Genomic DNA, 17,391 nt, shown 5'->3' with positions numbered 1-17,391 from the left:
AACCGAAATATTATAATGATAATACTAGATAATTAGTATCAGCATTATTTCATGCAAAAACTCAAAACACAACCAACATTAAAATATGTTACTGTATAAAGCGAAGAAGAGTTTTTAAGGCAGCAGCAGTCAGCTGTTCAGAGGCAGGAGCCAAGAGGAACAAATCAAGTATAAAGAATACATGTTAATAAATTTGCCATGACGTCACATTCATGGTTAAAGTTATTGTACTTGTTCACACAGTAACTGTAAAGCGTTACTTTGCATTATTGTACCTTTACCTCTTCTCGCAGTGACACACGGAAACAAGATGGCGGACCGCAGCAGCGGTTTGTCCACAACAAAAAGACCGAGATAAAACTTCCCCGGACTTTGATGAAACTTTTGTCGCTCTGACCGGAGACATGAGAGGCCTCCGCCGTCTCTGAACACTCGTTCACCGGCACCGTGTGTTTCCCCGGCGATGTTCCCGTGAAGCCGCCGCTGTCTGAGGCGAACTTTGGTCGTTTCTACAAACCGGTAAGGTAAGAACGGCCGCGCCGTTAGCTGTTAGCTTAGCTGCGCGCTAACCGTTTGTTTTGGTTCAATGTCGGTGCTCGGACGGTTCTTTGGACGGACCGGCGGCGGTCACGGGGCTCAGGGGACCGGGGAGGAAACGACCGACTGAAATAAGACGAGGTAGAGCGGCTGTTGTGGCTTTGTTCTGGGAAGAGAAGGTAAATCAGTGTCAGCTGGACTGTGGTGTTCAGCTAGCGGTTAGCCTAGCTAACAGAGCTGCTGCTAACAGAGCTGCTGCTAACTGTACGATTACAGTACTACTGATACTGCTCACTGTTACTACTCACTGCTACCGTAGTACTTCAGTAGTACTACTGATACTGCTCACTGCTACTGCAGTACTACTGTAGTACAACTGATACTGCTCACTGCTACTGCAGTACTACCGATACTGCTCACTGCTACTGCAGTACTACTCTAGTACTACTGATACTGCAGTACTACTGTAGTACAACTGATACTGCTCACTGCTACTTCAGTACTACTGCTACTGCTCACTGCTACTGCAGTACTACTCTAGTACTACTGATACTGCAGTACTACTGTAGTACAACTGATAATGCTCACTGCTACTGCAGTACTACTGCTACTGCTCACTGCTACTGCAGTACTACTGTAGTACCACTTATACTGCCCACTGTTACTGTAGTACCACTGATACTCTCCACTGCGACAGTATATAGAGTACATATAGCGGTATGCCCCTCAGAATGTCCGACATGTTCCCTGGCCGTTGCTACAGAACCTGAAGTCACTTCTTCTTCTTCCCGCTCTACAAACGTTTCCAGTGTGATGACTGAAGCTGCGACAGAGCGAGAGAACATGTCAGCACTTTGTCCCACAAGTGATACGTAAAGGCCTATTTTTTTTTTTTTATGTTTTACATAGATTCATTTATTTGTGATCTTTTTGGTTCTGACTCAAACTAGATCATAAAGTTCTGTTTGACCTTCACTCTCTGTTTGTCAGAGGGTTGAAATAACCTGACAGTGATCATCACATCACACATTGTCACCTAATACATTATCACGTCGTGCATAATCACTTTATTCATGATCACGTCATGCATTATCACTTCATACATTATCACGACATGCATTATCACGTCACACAATATCACTTCATATATCATCACGCCGCACACTATCACTTCATACATTAACACATTAACACTAATACTGCCCACTGTTAATGTGTGTAGTGTCCTACTGCAGTACTACTTCCCTTGACGCATCGGTTATTGAACCAACAGTGAAGTCACCGCAGCAGCAAATATAAAAGTTGTTCAACCTGGTGACACGACACCAACATGCACCATGGGAAGTCATGTCAGTTTTTGCATGTGGCTCTGTGCGCACGGACGGGAACAGCAAGGATAAATCCCCCTTTACCCCCATGCTGTTCTACTGTTCTACCCTCCTACTGTTCTAGCCACACACACACACACACCTCATCTAAAAAAAACAACTAAAAAGCATCTTCGGCTTCTAGCCATTTTGATTTGATTCACATGATATAACACATCCTCAAGACGATGGACAATAGACACTGTGGAGAACAACTGGTGTGTGTGTGTGTGTGTGTGTGTGTGTGTGTGTGTGTGTGTGTGTGTGTGTGTGTGTGTGTGTGTGTGTGTGTGTGTGTGTGTGTGTGTGTGTGTGTGTGTGTGTGTGTGTGTGTGTGTGTGTGTGTGTGTGTGTCAGTAACCCAGTCAGTTTTCCTGCAGCAGCTGCTGCAAAGCATGCTGGGAGCAGGAGGGGGGTGCCCCTCCCTCGTGCCTCTCCCTCCCCCTCTGTCTATGTCTGGCTTCTGATTGGCTGCTCACTCGCCCAGCTGACTGCCCTCTGTCAGACAGAGAGAGAGAGGGAGGGAGATGGAGGCGACAGCGATGGGGTGAGCTGCCATTTTCTCTTTCTTTATCCAACATCTATCCATCCTTCATCTGGTTTCATCTGTTTGTTTGTGCTGAAGGGATGAGGGGGGTCGGGGGGGGGGGGGTGGTAGGGGTGCATTCAGTCCTTCATCGTCTGATCTCTGCAAGTTTTTATTTATGTTTCATTTATTCTGTTTTCTGTAATGGAGGGAGAGAAAGAGAGAGATCATGCACAGATGTAGAGAGGGGGGAGGTGGCGAAGGCAGGGAGGATGGAGGGATGATGGAGGGAGAAGAGGGAGGAAGAGAGAAGAGGAGAGAAAATGGCCGACCAGTGATGGAGGATGAGGCAGGCGGAGGGAGGAGGAGAGGCTGTTGTTCTACTGCGTCCTGGTTTTTTATTGTTCATTGATCAATATGATAACTCATCAGTATCAGTGATCGCAATGTGATTGATGAATTATTGATGAGGCACAAACGTCCAGTCTGAGAGGAAGCTCTGAGATCTGCAGTACTGCACAGCAAGACCTTTTACTTTGTGGTATTTAAACACACGATGTGTGTGACAAATCACTGTTGACATTTAATGCATTTGTAATGAAGTACTTCAAAGTACTACAGTGTTGTATTACTGCAGTATGGTAAGACAGGCTTCTTGAACTGCAGTACCTCTGTACCAAAATAATAGTGTACCTCAGTACCACTCTACCACATTACAACAGTACCTCAGTACCCCAGTGCAGTAGTGCCTCAGTACCACAGTACCACAGTACCCCAGTATCTCAGTACCCGAGTACCCCAGTACCCCAGTACCTCAGTACCTCAGTACCTCTGTACCTTGACTTGTTCTGGTGTTTGCAGGTCAGCCGTGGCTCCAACATGGCGGCAGCGTCGTACGACCAGCTGCTGAGGCAGGTGGAGGTTTTAAAGATGGAGAACTCCAACCTGAGACAGGAACTACAGGACAACTCCAACCACCTGACGCAGCTGGAGTCAGAGGCGTCCAACATGAAGGTACGTAGTACTGCTACTACTCTGTACTGCTACTACTGTGTACTGCTACTACTGTCTACTGATATTACGACTACTGTCAATTACTAGTACTGTCTGATACTACTATGTCTACTACTACTACTACTGTCTAATAATACTACTACTGTCAAATACTACTATTTATACTACTACTACTGTCTAATACTACTACAGTCTACTATTACTACTGCTACTACTACTAATACTGTCTAATACCACTACTACTGTCCACTACTACTACTTCTACTAATGTCTACTACTACTACTAGTACTGTCTAATACTACTACTGTGTACTGCTACTACTAATATTGTCTGATACTACTACTGTGTACTGCTACTATTACTGGTTAATACTCTCTCTCTACCATAGACACTCTGTGTCTCTAAACTGATTCTGATTCTCTCTCTCTCTCTCTCTCTCTACCATAGACACTCTGTGTGTCTCTCTCTCTCTCTCTCTACCATAGACACTCTGTGTGTCTCTCTCTCTCTCTCTACCAAAGACACTCTGTGTGTCTCTCTCTCTCTCTACCATAGACACTCTGTGTGTCTCTCTCTCTCTCTACCAAAGACACTCGGTCTCTCTCTCTGTGTGTTCAGTGAAGGAGGGAGAGCTCATCTTCCACTCTGTTTTTATAACCTGATTTATTCAGTTTTTGCAGTTATTTTGTTGTTGTGTGTGTGTGTGTGTTTTTTTTCATTTCATTTGTAGTGGACCGTGATGTTCTCTGCTAAATCTTAATAAACATTGTGTTTTAAAAATCAAAATCTCTCTCTCTCTCTCTCTCTCTCTCTCTCTCTCTCTCTCTCTCTCTACCATAGACACTCTGTGTCTCTCTGCCCAGAATAGACCTGTCGTATTTTCCACCAATCATGCGCTGCTCTGAGCGTCAGAATGTATTCCATGTTGTTGTTCCGAGTGAGATATCTGTGTCAGTGAGGATCTTTGGTGTGACACACAGATCATCGTTTCTTGCCTTCCTTCTCATTGTTTCTTCTTCTTTCTCCATGTTTTCTTGTCTTCGTGTTGGTTATAGTTTGAGTAAAGAGATGGGACTTGAGGGTTATGAAATGTTTGGGCTGATTAAAGTTCGGTTCGCTCTATTGTCTCGTCCTTCCATAACAAACACTTCCTGTTTCCTGTTTTCTGTGGATGAGCAAAACGCAGTGTGCATGTTGTTAGTTTCATCATGTCGCTGTTTGAACATTGCCGTTTCATCGTGGTGAGTGAGCAACACCTCAGATTATAGCCTGGAGGGGAGGGGGGAGAGAGAGGGAGACACTGAGGGAGAGAGAGATTGATTTTGATTTTTAAAAAACAATGTTTATTAAGATTTACCAGAGAACATCACGGTCCTCTACAAATGAAATGAAAAAAAACACACAACAACACAGGGAGAGATACTGAGGGGGAGAGACACTGAGGGGGAGAGAGAGGGAGGGAGAGACACTGAGGGGGAGACACTGAGGCGGAGAGAGTGGGAGGGAGAGAGAGAGAGAGGGAGGGAGAGACACTGAGGGGGAGAGATGGAGAGAGAGACACTGAGGGGGAGAGAGTGGGAGGGAGAGAGAGAGAGAGGGAGGGAGAGACACTGAGGGAGAGACACTGAGGGGGAGAGATGGAGAGAGAGACACTGAGGGGGAGACACTGAGGCGGAGAGAGAGGGAGGGAGAGAGAGAGAGAGAGGGAGGGAGAGACACTGAGGGGGAGAGATGGAGAGAGAGACACTGAGGGGGAGACACTGAGGCGGAGAGAGAGGGAGGGAGAGAGAGAGAGAGAGGGAGGGAGAGACACTGAGGGGGAGAGATGGAGAGAGAGACACTGAGGGGGAGACACTGAGGCGGAGAGAGAGGGAGGGAGAGAGAGAGAGAGGGAGGGAGAGACACTGAGGGGGAGAGATGGAGAGAGAGACACTGAGGGGGAGACACTGAGGCGGAGAGAGAGGGAGGGAGAGAGAGAGAGAGAGGGAGGGAGAGACACTGAGGGGGAGAGATGGAGAGAGAGACACTGAGGGGGAGACACTGAGGCGGAGAGAGAGGGAGGGAGAGAGAGAGAGAGAGGGAGGGAGAGACACTGAGGGGGAGAGATGGAGAGAGAGACACTGAGGGGGAGACACTGAGGCGGAGAGAGAGGGAGGGAGAGAGAGAGAGAGGGAGGGAGAGACACTGAGGGGGAGAGATGGAGAGAGAGACACTGAGGGGGAGACACTGAGGCAGAGAGAGAGGGAGGGAGAGAGAGAGAGAGAGGGAGGGAGAGACACTGAGGGGGAGAGATGGAGAGAGACACTGAGGCGGAGAGAGAGACACTGAGGGGGAGACACTGAGGCGGAGAGAGAGGGAGGGAGACAGAGAGAGAGAGAGAAAGAGACACTGAGGCGGAGAGAGAGGGAGGGAGAGAGAGAGAGAGAGGGAGGGAGAGACACTGAGGCGGAGAGATGGAGAGAGAGACACTGAGGGGGAGACACTGAGGCGGAGAGAGAGGGAGGGAGAGAGAGAGAGAGGGAGGGAGAGACACTGAGGCGGAGAGATGGAGAGAGAGACACTGAGGGGGAGACACTGAGGCAGAGAGAGAGGGAGGGAGAGAGAGAGAGAGAGGGAGGGAGAGACACTGAGGGGGAGAGATGGAGAGAGACACTGAGGCGGAGAGAGAGACACTGAGGGGGAGACACTGAGGCGGAGAGAGAGGGAGGGAGACAGAGAGAGAGAGAGAGAGAGACACTGAGGGGGAGAGATGAGAGAGAGAGAGAGAGGGAGGGAGAGACACTGAGGGGGAGAGATGGAGAGAGAGACACTGAGGCGGAGAGAGAGACACTGAGGGGAGAGAGACACTGAGGGGAGAGAGAGGGAGGGAGAGAGAGGGAGGGAGAGACACTGAGGGGGAGAGACACTGAGGGGAGAGAGAGGGAGGGAGAGAGAGGGAGGGAGAGACACTGAGGGGGGAGAGAGAGACACTGAGGGGGGAGAGAGAGAGACACTGAGGAGGAGAGAGAGAGAGACACTGAGGGGGAGAGAGAGAGAGACACGGAGGAGGAGAGAGAGGGAGACACTGAGGAGGAGAGAGAGAGACACTGAGGGGGGAGAGAGAGAGACACTGAGGAGGAGAGAGAGAGAGACACTGAGGGGGAGAGAGAGACACTGAGGAGGAGAGAGAGAGAGACACGGAGGAGGAGAGAGAGGGAGACACTGAGGAGGAGAGAGAGAGAGACACTGAGGGGAGAGAGAGAGAGACACTGAGGGGGAGAGAGAGAGAGAGGGGGAGGGAGAGAGAGACACTGAGGGAGAGAGTGAATCAGTTCATTGTTTTCATGTTTTTCTTTTCATCTGCTGACGTCTTTTTATTTTTTTCTTCTTCACGTGTTAAAGTGTCTGTTGTTTGTCTGTTTTCAGGATGTGAAAGTGTCACAAACCTGTGATGTCACTTTTATTTTCTCCTGCTGAAAACAGGAAGTGCTGAAGCAGCTGCAGGGAACCATAGAAGAAGAATCTGGAGAGACGACGGGATCTCAGCTGGAGCTCATCGAAAGACTGAAGGGTAAACAAAACAAACGCACCCAACAGAAAGTAACATGTAGAAGACAAATGCGTAGAACATAAACACACAGAACACTAAACATGAAGATCACGTAAGACATGAACACGTAGAACATAAACACGTAGAACACGTAAGACATGACTCTGGTGTCTCCTCCAGAAATGAGCCTGGACGCTGCAGGGTTGAGGCCCAGGTCCAGGCTTCCTCTCGGGCCCTCGTCCTCCTCCAGCTCGGCCTCCTCTGGTTCTGGAGCTTCTGGAGGAGCTGGAGGTCCTCAGATGACCACGGCCTTCCCCAGGAGAGGGCTGCCGTCTGCAGGTAGAGACAGCCACGACCGCTGCCTGGAGGAGCTGGAGAAGGAGAGGTACTGTTGACACACACACACACACACACACACACACACACACACACACACACACACACACACACACACACACACACACACACACTGTACATTTAATAAATGTAATGCTGCATTAAATGTTGCAGTTACAATGTCCAGTTTCGATGTGCGACCGACTTGCAGCTGATAAACATGTTTGTGTGTATTTACTGACTTTTCACTGCTACTCTGCGGCTCTGACATTAGCATGCATGCTAAGCGATAGCTTTACATTGATGCGTGACGTAGAGGGACGGTTTGGTGAGTATCACGTCCTTTCAGACTCTCGTTCTCAAATCCGTTGGGCTTGTGTCGTTGTTGAGCACTTGGGCGCCAGGGAAACAGATGCGTCATTGCATCGCTTTATCATTGATATCGGGACTTCACACTTTTTTAGCGCGTAAACATTTATGCTGGTATTATCGGCGTGACCAGGTCCACACCTCTCACTCGCTCTGCAGATGTTTGTGTCGAGGCTAGCATGCTAACGTAGCTCAGCATGAAGTTGGTGTAATACTTATTTAAATACTGGTTTTATTGTTCTGCTCCAAATGCAGTACTGTGACTGAAAGTACTGTCGACGGTACCAGGACAGTCATTCACGCTCTGCGTCGCACAGCCACAGTCAACAGTCGTAACAAGGCTACGTGCCTCCTTCACTGTCGCCTTCTTCACAGTGTTACCTTAATCACTGTCGCCTCTTTCCTGTGACACTGGAACCGGCTGCTCGAACCAGAACCGGTTCAATGTCGGTAGTAAAGTGGATCAATCTGTCTTTCACTGGTTGGCTCCTGTTGCTGTGTCCTGCTCTTTGATTGGATTCTGTTTTGCCCTCCCATGTGCTGATCTGTGATTGGTTGTTGCCCCCTGAAAGGTCTCTCCTATTGGCTGAGCTGGAGAAGGAGGAGAAGGAGAAGGACTGGTACTACGCTCAGCTGCAGAACCTGACGAAGAGGATCGACAGTCTCCCGCTCACCGAGAACGTGAGGGAATTATTTCACTGTTACACCACAATATCCATGATTCTCTGCTGTTGAAGTCAACTACGACTCCCACGATGCATTGTACCGATTTTCTTTCTGTTTCAGTTCACTCTACAGACAGACATGAGTCGTCGTCAGCTCGAGTTCGAGGCTCGTCAGATCCGCTCTGCGATGGAGGAGCAGCTCGGCTCGTGTCAGGAGATGGAGCGGCGAGCACAGGTATGACCTCACCTGGACCCAGGTCACATGAACCCAATAAGTTCAAAGGTCACCAAACACCTTTTAGACCCAAAGTGTGTGTGTGTGTGTGTGTTTTTCAGGCTCGTGTGTCTCGTATTCAGCAGATAGAGAAGGACATCCTGAAACTTGGAGCTCGACTACAGGTAACCTCACCTGCTCAACTGTCATGTGACTGACGTCTGCTCTCACCTGATCTGACTCAGTCATGTGACTTTCACCTGCTCTCTCTCTCTCTGTAGGTGGAAGGAGCTCAGGGGCCGAGCGACAGCAGCGGATTGGCGGGAGCTCAGGTGAGCTTCCTGGTTTTCTGATAATGCCTCTTTTGTCATTGTTCGTTTTGAATCCCAGTTTGATCTAGTTCTTGCTCCTCCAGAGCTCCGGCAGCCGATTGGACCAGGAACCGGCCAATGAAACAAGCTACTCTGTGCCTCGACGAATCACCAGCCACCTTGGAACCAAGGTTAGAAATTCTGCGCGGCAACTGTGCCCCAAAATATTTAACCTCTGTGGGAAATGTTAGTGTATCCCTGTGTCGCCCCCTTCAGGTGGAGATGGTGTACAGTCTGCTGTCCATGTTGGGGACTCACGACAAAGACGACATGTCGCGGACGCTTCTCGCCATGTCGAGCTCGCAGGACTCGTGCATCGCCATGCGTCAGTCCGGCTGTCTGCCGCTGCTCATCCAACTGCTGCACGGCAACGACAAGGACTCACTGTTGCTAGGTAGCCACGAGTTATCTCTGTCACTGGTAACTCTCCTCGCCTTTTCAGTCACTAATGAATCATTATTTGTATAAAGGAAACTCTCGTGGCAGCAAGGAGGCTCGTGCACGGGCGTCGGCAGCGCTGCACAACATCGTCCACAGTCAGCCGGATGACAAGCGAGGGCGCCGCGAGATCAGAGTGCTCCACCTGCTGGAGCAGGTGCGTCATTACTGTGAGGCCTGCTGGAGCTGGCAGGAGAACCACGAGAGGGGCGTCGACCAGGAGGACAACCCCAGTGAGTGATGTCACACACACTGACCAATCAGAGAAGAGTATACAAAGACAATATAGTAAGTACACAGTATTGTGTGTGTGTGTGTGTGTGTGTGTGTGTGTGTGTGTGTGTGTGTGTGTGTGTGTGTGTGTGTGTGTGTGTGTGTGTGTGTGTGTGTGTGTGTGTGTGTGTGTGTGTGTGTGTGTGTGTGTGTGTGTGTGTGTGTGTGTGTGTGTGTGTGTGTGTGTGTGTGTGTGTCCAGTGCCGTCTCCAGTGGAACATCAGATCTGTCCGGCCGTCTGCGTCCTCATGAAACTTTCCTTTGATGAAGAACATCGTCACGCCATGAACGAACTGGGTGAGTCACACCGACATGAGGTGTTCAGGGACAGTTCAGGTACAGTGTGGACCCTATTAGAAGTGTTCTGAGCACAGAGACTGGTGACTCTTGTTGCAGCTACACACGGAAAACTTTTTGTGGCGTCTCTATCAGAGGTCGACTCAATCGCACAATCTGCCAAACCGGTGAATGTGTGAAACAGGTGTAAAACAGGTGTGATCAGTGTGAGGTGTGTGATCAGGTGTCATAGTGACATCACTGCTGACTGGAGCAGAAAAGGTGGGAGGGGCTCACCTGCACTCACCTGAAGCTTAAAGGAGGAGGAGGGCGAAGCTTCACACATCGTGTATCAAACCTTTTAATCAGATTCTTTGTGATTTAGTTTCCTGGTCGTAGCAGCAGGTTTGTTTGACTGTGGGCTTTTGGTCCCTGCAGGTGGTCTGCAGGCGGTGGCGGAGCTGCTGCAGGTGGACTGTGAGATGTTTGGTCTGAGCAGCGATCACTACAGCGTCACTCTGCGGCGATATGCCGGCATGGCGCTCACCAACCTCACCTTCGGAGATGTGGCCAATAAGGTGCAGTCCCTCATCATCATTAATCGAGCTCTGCTTGTTGTTGTCTGTGGTCGTAGTGGAAACAGTAACTCTTCTGTTAGTTGAACAATGTGATCATGATTCAGTTTTAAATGTCATGGAGCCGGTTCTGTGATCGGTTCTTGTTTCCTCTTTATTGAATGAAAACAGAATGGATCAATGTTTTGTTCCTATAACTTGAAGGTTATTGATTATTATTTATTAATTATCTTTATGTTATTTCCCATCAGGCCACACTGTGCTCCATGAAAGGCTGCATGAGAGCGATGGTCGCCCAGCTCAAGTCTGAGAGTGAAGACCTGCAGCAGGTATGTTCTCCCGTTACCACAGCGACGGTCTGGCACTTGTCGCCATGGCGACTGAGCGAATGAACGAACCCCATTTGTGTTTCCAGGTGATAGCGAGTGTTCTGAGGAATTTGTCGTGGCGTGCTGACGTGAACAGTAAGAAGACGCTGCGTGAGGTCGGAAGTGTGCGAGCACTGACGGGCTGCGCCCTCGAGGTCCAGAAGGTAAACACACAAACAACAACAGTGTTTGGTTTGTTGAGCTCCAGATCTCCTCCTCTTCTTCTTCTTCATCTTCAACGTTCTTCTTCTTCTTCAGGAGTCCACGCTGAAGTCTGTCCTGAGCGCACTATGGAACCTGTCGGCTCACTGTACAGAGAACAAGGCGGACATATGTGCAGTGGATGGCGCTCTGGCATTTCTGGTTGGAACTCTGACTCACTGCAGCCACACCAACACGCTCGCCATCATCGAGAGCGGCGGCGGTATCCTGCGCAACGTATCCAGCCTCATCGCCACCAATGAGGCACACAGGTAAAAAAAAACTGTCACCAGATTAACGACCAGACGACCCAGAATCCCCTCTGTTAACTGTCATCCTCTGCTCCGTGTCGTCTCGCAGGCAGATCCTGCGTGAGCACGGCTGCCTGCCGACTCTGCTGCAGCACTTGAAGTCTCACAGTCTCACCATCGTGTCCAACGCCTGCGGGACGCTCTGGAACCTGTCGGCTCGAGACACCAAAGACCAGGAGGCATTGTGGGAACTGGGCGCTGTGGGCATGCTGCGTAACCTCATCCACTCCCGTCATAAAATGATCGCCATGGGCAGCGCCGCCGCCCTGCGTAACCTCATGGCCAACCGCCCGGCACGCTACAAAGACGCCAGCGTTGTGTCGCCAGGCGCCGGCGCCCCGTCTCTGCACGCCCGCAAACAAAAGGCCTTATTTGAGGAGCTGGACGCTCAGCAGCTGTCAGAGACTTTCGACAACATCGACAACCTGAGTCCCAAGGCGGCTCACAGGAAGGGGCGGGGCTGTAATGGCGCCGGAGCAGGAGGGAGCACGACGCGCTCGTATGCCAACACGCCGGTGCTGTCAAGCCCGAAGAACGGAGACGGATCAAAGAGGATGGGTGAGGAAGCGGCGTACCCTCGGCCGGTGTTCTCACCGAGCGTCCGAGCGTCAAGCGACAGCCTCAACAGTGTGACCAGCGCCGACGGCTACGGCAACCGCGGCAAAACCAAACCGTCATCGGAGTCCTTCTACTCGTCTGACGAGAGCGGTGCCAACAAATGCTGCGTCTACAGGAAGTACCCGGCCGACCTGGCCCACAAGATCCGCAGCGCCAACCACATGGCGGACGACGACGGTGCGGAGCTGGACACACCCATCAACTACAGCCTCAAGTATTCAGATGAACAGCTGAACTCTGGGAGACAGAGTCCGAGTCACCGCGGCGGCATCGAGAGCGACGATGACGACGGACAGGACGCCAGGTTGAGGAGGAGGAACGATGGTAGCGAATCAGCAACGAGCAGCAGTCGCATGGCATCTGTCCCGCCGCCCCGCTACATAGTTGTCACGGCAACATCAAACTACAGCGGAGAATCGACAAACGAGCAGCCAATCGACTACAGCCTGAAGTACGGCGCTGACTCCGCCCACAAACCTCTGTTTAAGTCAGAGGAGAGCACGGCCCCCTCCCTCCCCCCACCTCCATCCACCTCCACCAGTAAGCTCCGCCCCACTCCTGCAGCCAATCGGGCAGTGCCAAAGAGCAACCAGGAGTCGACGCAGACGTACTGTGTGGAGGACACACCCATCTGTTTTTCTAGAGGCAGCTCTCTGTCGTCACTGTCGTCAGAGGAGGAGGACGACGGTGATGTCATCGGGAGGAAGCGGCGAGGGGGGAGCATTGTCAGCAGCGTTAGCGGCAACGATTACCCGACACTTCCTGTCGGCGAGAAGGATGAGCAGCAACAGCAACGGCAGCTGAAGGAGGCAGAGAGCCAGACCGCCACCGCTCCCTCAACACGGGGGCGCCGAGGCCATCATCACCACCATGGCCACGCCCACCACCACCATCATCACCACCATGTGACATCATCATCTGGAGCCAGGACTCCTAAAAGCCCGCCGGAGCAGCCGTACGCTCAGGAGACGCCGCTGATGTTCAGCCGCTGCACGTCCGTCAGCTCCCTGGACAGCTTCTCCACGTCCTCCATCGCCAGCTCCGTACGCTCCAGCGAGCCGTGCAGTGGCGTTCCGAGCGGTGTGGTGAGCCCCAGCGACCTGCCCGACAGCCCGGGACAAACCATGCCGCCAAGCCGCGCAAAGACGCCGCCGCCACCGCCGCTGCAGAAGAGCAAGGAAGTGGAAGCTAAGAAGAAGAAAGACGAGGAGGAGAGCAGCGCCGACGTCCTGCTGCACTTCGCCACAGAGACCACGCCGCACGGCTTCTCCCAAGCATCCAGTCTGAGCGCGCTTAGTCTGGACGAGCCATACATCGCAGCAGAGATGAAGAAGGAGGAGGAGGAGGAGGGAGGGAACAAGGAGAGGAAGGAGGAAGAGGCAGCAGAACCCATCCTCGACGAATCAGACGACGATGATGACATTGAGATCCTGGAGGCTTGCATCAACATGGCCATGCCCAAGTCATCACGGAAACCAAAGAAACAGCAACAAGCAGCGCCAAGGAAACCCAGCCAGCTTCCTGTCTACAAGCTCCTCCCACCACAGAGCCGCACCCAATCGCAGCAGAGGAAGGACGTGGCGCCACCGGAGGAGGTGCCAAGAGTTTACTGTGTGGAGGGAACGCCGCTCAACTTCTCCACCGCCACCTCCCTCAGTGACCTCACCATTGATTCTCCGCCCAATGAGGAGGCAGCAGCAGCTGTCGTACCCGTGAGTCCGCCCCCCTCCACCCAGAGGAGGCGAGCTGGACTTCCTGAAGGCGAGAACGGTGATGACATCCTCGCCGAGTGCATCAGCGCCGCCATGCCGAAAGCCAAACCCAGAAAACCAATCAGACCAGCAGCAAATGGTGAGCACCCCCAAGCCCCTCCCCTCCCCCCTCCTCTTCCTCCTGCCCCGCCTCCTCTCGGCTCGCAGCAGCAGAAGAAGAAGCCCACGTCACCGGTGAAACCAATGCCCCAGAGGGCAGCGTACAGCGTAGCCACGACAACGGTTAACAAAGCAAAACCAGGGTTCGCCTTCGACTCGCCTCGACACTACACCCCCATCGAAGGAACACCCTGCTGCTTCTCTCGCAATGACTCGCTGAGCTCGCTCGACTTCGATGAAGACGAAGGGGGCGTCTGCGAAAAGGAAGAAGAGGAAAAGAAAACAAAAGAAGAAGAAGGCAGGAAGAGGAAGCAGCAGACGGCAGCGGTTTTCCCTCGAACGAAACCTGCGACCAATCAGATGGCGACAGACGAGAAGCAGAAGTTTTCCATCGAGGACACGCCCGTCTGCTTCTCCAGGAACTCTTCGCTGAGCTCGCTGAGCGACATCGACCAGGAGAACAACAACAAGGAGTTTGCCCCCCCGCCGCGACCGCCGGAGAAACCAAAGTCTCCGCCTCCTGCGCAGGTCGAATCAAAGCCCCGCCCCCCTGCTGCCAGCGGCTACGCCCCCAAAGCCTTCCATGTGGAGGACACGCCCGTCTGCTTCTCCAGGAACTCGTCGCTCAGTTCGCTCAGCATCGACTCCGAGGACGATCTGCTGCAGGAGTGCATCAGCTCCGCCATGCCCAAGAAGAAGAAGAAAGCGTCCGCCACAGCCACCGCATCACTTCCTGCATCCAAAGTGGACGAGAGCATTCTGGCTGAGGAGGAGCCGTCAGAGGTGCCGAGAAGCCCCACCTCTCCCGACTCAGAATCATTCGATTGGAAAGCAATCCAAGAAGGTGCCAACTCCATCGTCAGCAGCCTGAACGCTGCCGCCGCCGCCACATCGCTGTCCCGCCAGCCTTCATCAGACTCTGACTCGGTCCTCTCCCTCAAGTCTGTCGGCTCCCCGTTCCGCTTCCCGACAGCCAATAACAACGCAGAGGAGGAGGAGGTGGAGGAGAAGGAGGCGGTGAAGCGAGGAGGAAGGATCCTGAAGCCGGGAGAGCGTAGCTCGCTGGAGGCAAAGAAGAAGGATGAGGAAGAGGAGGAGGAGGCAAAGGCATTGAGAGGGGGTAAGAAGGTTTACAGAAGTCTGATCACAGGGAAGCCGAGGGCGGAGCCAGCAGCAAGAGGGCGGAGCAAACCCAGAACAGCGGCCGTGGCTAAAGCCCCGGGCAGCAGCGACGACAGAGGAGGTGGGTCTTCTAGGGACTCCACACCATCTCGCTCCTCCACAGCAGCCAATCTGAAAGGAGGGAAGCCGTCACAGCTGCCACGAACAGCATCTCCAGGAGGTGCATCACCATCATCTGCCTCCAGACTGTCCAAACAGGGTGTAGCAGCGAGAAGTGGCGGCGGTGGCCTCCCGAGGAGTGAGTCGGCGTCGAGGGTTGGTTGTTCCACGACTGCAAAGAAGCAGAAGGCGGAGCTAGAGAAGCCAGCGCTCGTCCGCCAGTCGACCTTCATCAAAGAGGCTCCGAGTCCGACACTGAAGAGGAAGCTGGAAGAGTCCGCGGCCGTTGTGGCACCGGCAGGGGCGGAAACAGACTCACCGTCCAGTCTTGATACAACGCTACCACAGACGACCAGGAGACACGACGTCAACCGCTCACACTCTGAAAGCCCATCGCGCCCAGAGGAAGTGACATCATCACGGTTCAGTCGCACCGGCACCTGGAAGCGAGAAAGCAGCGGAGGAGGAGGGAGCGGTGGGAAACACTCCACATCGTTACCACGCGTGGGGACGTGGAAACGGACGGGCAGCTCGTCATCGGTGCTGTCGGCGTCGTCGGAGTCCAGTGACAAGGGGCGGAGCGAGGAGGAAGGCGCCGCCAAGTCCAAGGGGACGTGGAGGAAGGCGAAGAGCAGCACAGACCCTTCAGCAGGCCGCAGCTTCACCGACAAATCAGAAGACGTGTGGGTTCGTCTGGAGGACTGTCCCGTCAACAACCCACGCTCCTCGTCCTCCTGCTCAGCCCGCTCTCCGACTGCTGCCAACGTCCCGCCTGTCATCGACAGCCCCGCCCCCTCCAAGATCCCATCCTCCTCCTCTTCCTCCTCTTCCAACCTCAATCTACTTCGCAGCTGTGAAAGCTTGGACGAAAAGCCGCCGCCACCCGAGTGCCAACAATCACAACCGCCGCCGCAGCAGCAGCAGCAGCAGCGAGGTCAGCCCCGCAGCGGGGCCGTGGCCGCTCGAGTCAGCCCCTTCAACTACACACCGAGCCCGAGGAAGAGCAGCACTGAAGTCACAACCGCCACCACCACCATGGCAACCAGCACGACTTCATCATCAACGACCCCCACGAGACCTTCACTCATCCCCACCCCTGTCACCAAAAAACGGGAGCCGAAAGGTGGCGAGGGCAGCGGCAGCAGTGGCAGTGGCGGTGAGCGTGGCTCTTACATTGTGACGTCAGTGTGAAGAATCTGGACACAAAATGGCCGCCACGGCCGCCACGGTCGGAGCAGTTGACAAAACGGAAAGTGTAAATATGGAGACGAACTGTACAGGAAGTAAGACTGTATTTAAGTACAAACCCCGCCCCCTGTCCATCACCCCTGCCCTCATTGGCTTCTCATCTGTCAGTCGAACCTCTTTATCCAATGAGTTTTTATACCACTGAAAGTGTATGTAGCGCTTAGCCCGCCCCCTCTGCCTGTGTTCCTGCATGGCCCCACCCCTGCCCTTAACGATGATGTTACCATGGCGACAGTAAGATAATGATAACGATATATCTGAGCTGATGGTTTTACTTTAACATGTGACCTGACCCCTGACCCCTGACCTCTGACCCCTGACCCATGGAGAAGAAACTAAAACATTATCGTTTATTGATCAGCTAATTTTTTATTTTCAGCTGAAACATTAAAATGTTTTTTTTATTTCTGCTACAACTCAACTGTAAAAATTTAAACTTGAGATGTTTGTTGAATACTTCCTGATCTGTGTTGCCTTGGATACTAAAACACTGTAAAACATAAGTTATTGCTGTAAAACCTTTGAACTCTGAAGCACATCACGAAAAACAAAATGATTTCTGCCAAAAAAGTTTCACTTTTCTTCATTTTCACTGTTTTTATGTTTCTGGAGGAAAAAAACTCGAATTATAACAAACAATAAAATTCAACCTTTTAGGAGCAGACGTTGTCTCATGGTTGTCTGGGTAACCCCTGACCCTACAGGAGCCCTGAAGGGACATAATAATAATAATAATAATAATATATTTGATTTATAAAGCGCTTTTCATGTACCCAAAGCGCTGGTACAAAAAGAAAGAAATAAAATAAAAGTGGAACGGGGGGAGCTAGGGATATGCAGAGGAAAAGAGGTGGGTTTTTAGGCGTGACTGAAAGGTGGTGAGGGAGTCAGAATCACGGATCTCTTGGGGGAGGGAGTTCCACAGCCTTGGAGCAGCCCTGGAGAAAGCTCTGTCTCCCAAGCTGCGGAATTTGGTTTTGGGGGTGGAGAGGAGACCGGCAG

General features: G+C 52.2%; 1 protein-coding gene across 4 annotated transcripts; it reads left to right on the top strand.

Annotated features, from left to right (window-relative positions):
• Window positions 1–15: 15 nt before the first annotated feature.
• Window positions 16–17,051, top strand: apc (APC regulator of WNT signaling pathway). Of its 4 annotated transcripts, none has more exons than XM_047329537.1 (18): window positions 16–168; window positions 294–519; window positions 3,292–3,444; window positions 6,908–6,995; window positions 7,155–7,359; window positions 8,252–8,360; window positions 8,466–8,579; window positions 8,681–8,743; window positions 8,840–8,890; window positions 8,974–9,060; window positions 9,146–9,323; window positions 9,400–9,600; window positions 9,842–9,937; window positions 10,355–10,494; window positions 10,743–10,820; window positions 10,907–11,023; window positions 11,118–11,332; window positions 11,421–17,051. In XM_047329537.1, exons 3-18 carry the CDS (start codon window positions 3,310–3,312, stop codon window positions 16,330–16,332), a joined length of 6,789 nt encoding a protein of 2,262 aa, XP_047185493.1. In that variant the 5' UTR covers window positions 16–168; window positions 294–519; window positions 3,292–3,309; the 3' UTR covers window positions 16,333–17,051. The 4 variants fall into 4 exon arrangements, with proteins under 4 accessions (XP_047185493.1, XP_047185492.1, XP_047185494.1 ...); XM_047329536.1 differs by having other exon boundaries at window positions 294–524; XM_047329538.1 differs by having other exon boundaries at window positions 294–678.
• Window positions 17,052–17,391: the final 340 nt, after the last annotated feature.

The sequence above is a fragment of the Scophthalmus maximus genome, chromosome 20 (genome assembly GCF_022379125.1).
Source record: "Scophthalmus maximus strain ysfricsl-2021 chromosome 20, ASM2237912v1, whole genome shotgun sequence".
Taxonomy (NCBI): domain Eukaryota; kingdom Metazoa; phylum Chordata; class Actinopteri; order Pleuronectiformes; family Scophthalmidae; genus Scophthalmus; species Scophthalmus maximus.
Note: the sequence above shows the minus strand (reverse complement) of the source record. Positions and strands in the feature narration are given on the sequence as shown.

Excerpts from the sequence above, each read along its gene's own strand:
- apc (XM_047329537.1), top strand. The coding sequence starts at position 3,310 with ATGGCGGCAGCGTCGTACGACCAGCTGCTGAGGCAGGTGGAGGTTTTA. Across the intron at positions 8,580-8,680 it reads AGATGGAGCGGCGAGCACAG|GCTCGTGTGTCTCGTATTCA; the intron begins GTATGACCTCAC and ends TGTGTTTTTCAG. Across the intron at positions 9,938-10,354 it reads TCACGCCATGAACGAACTGG|GTGGTCTGCAGGCGGTGGCG; the intron begins GTGAGTCACACC and ends TGGTCCCTGCAG.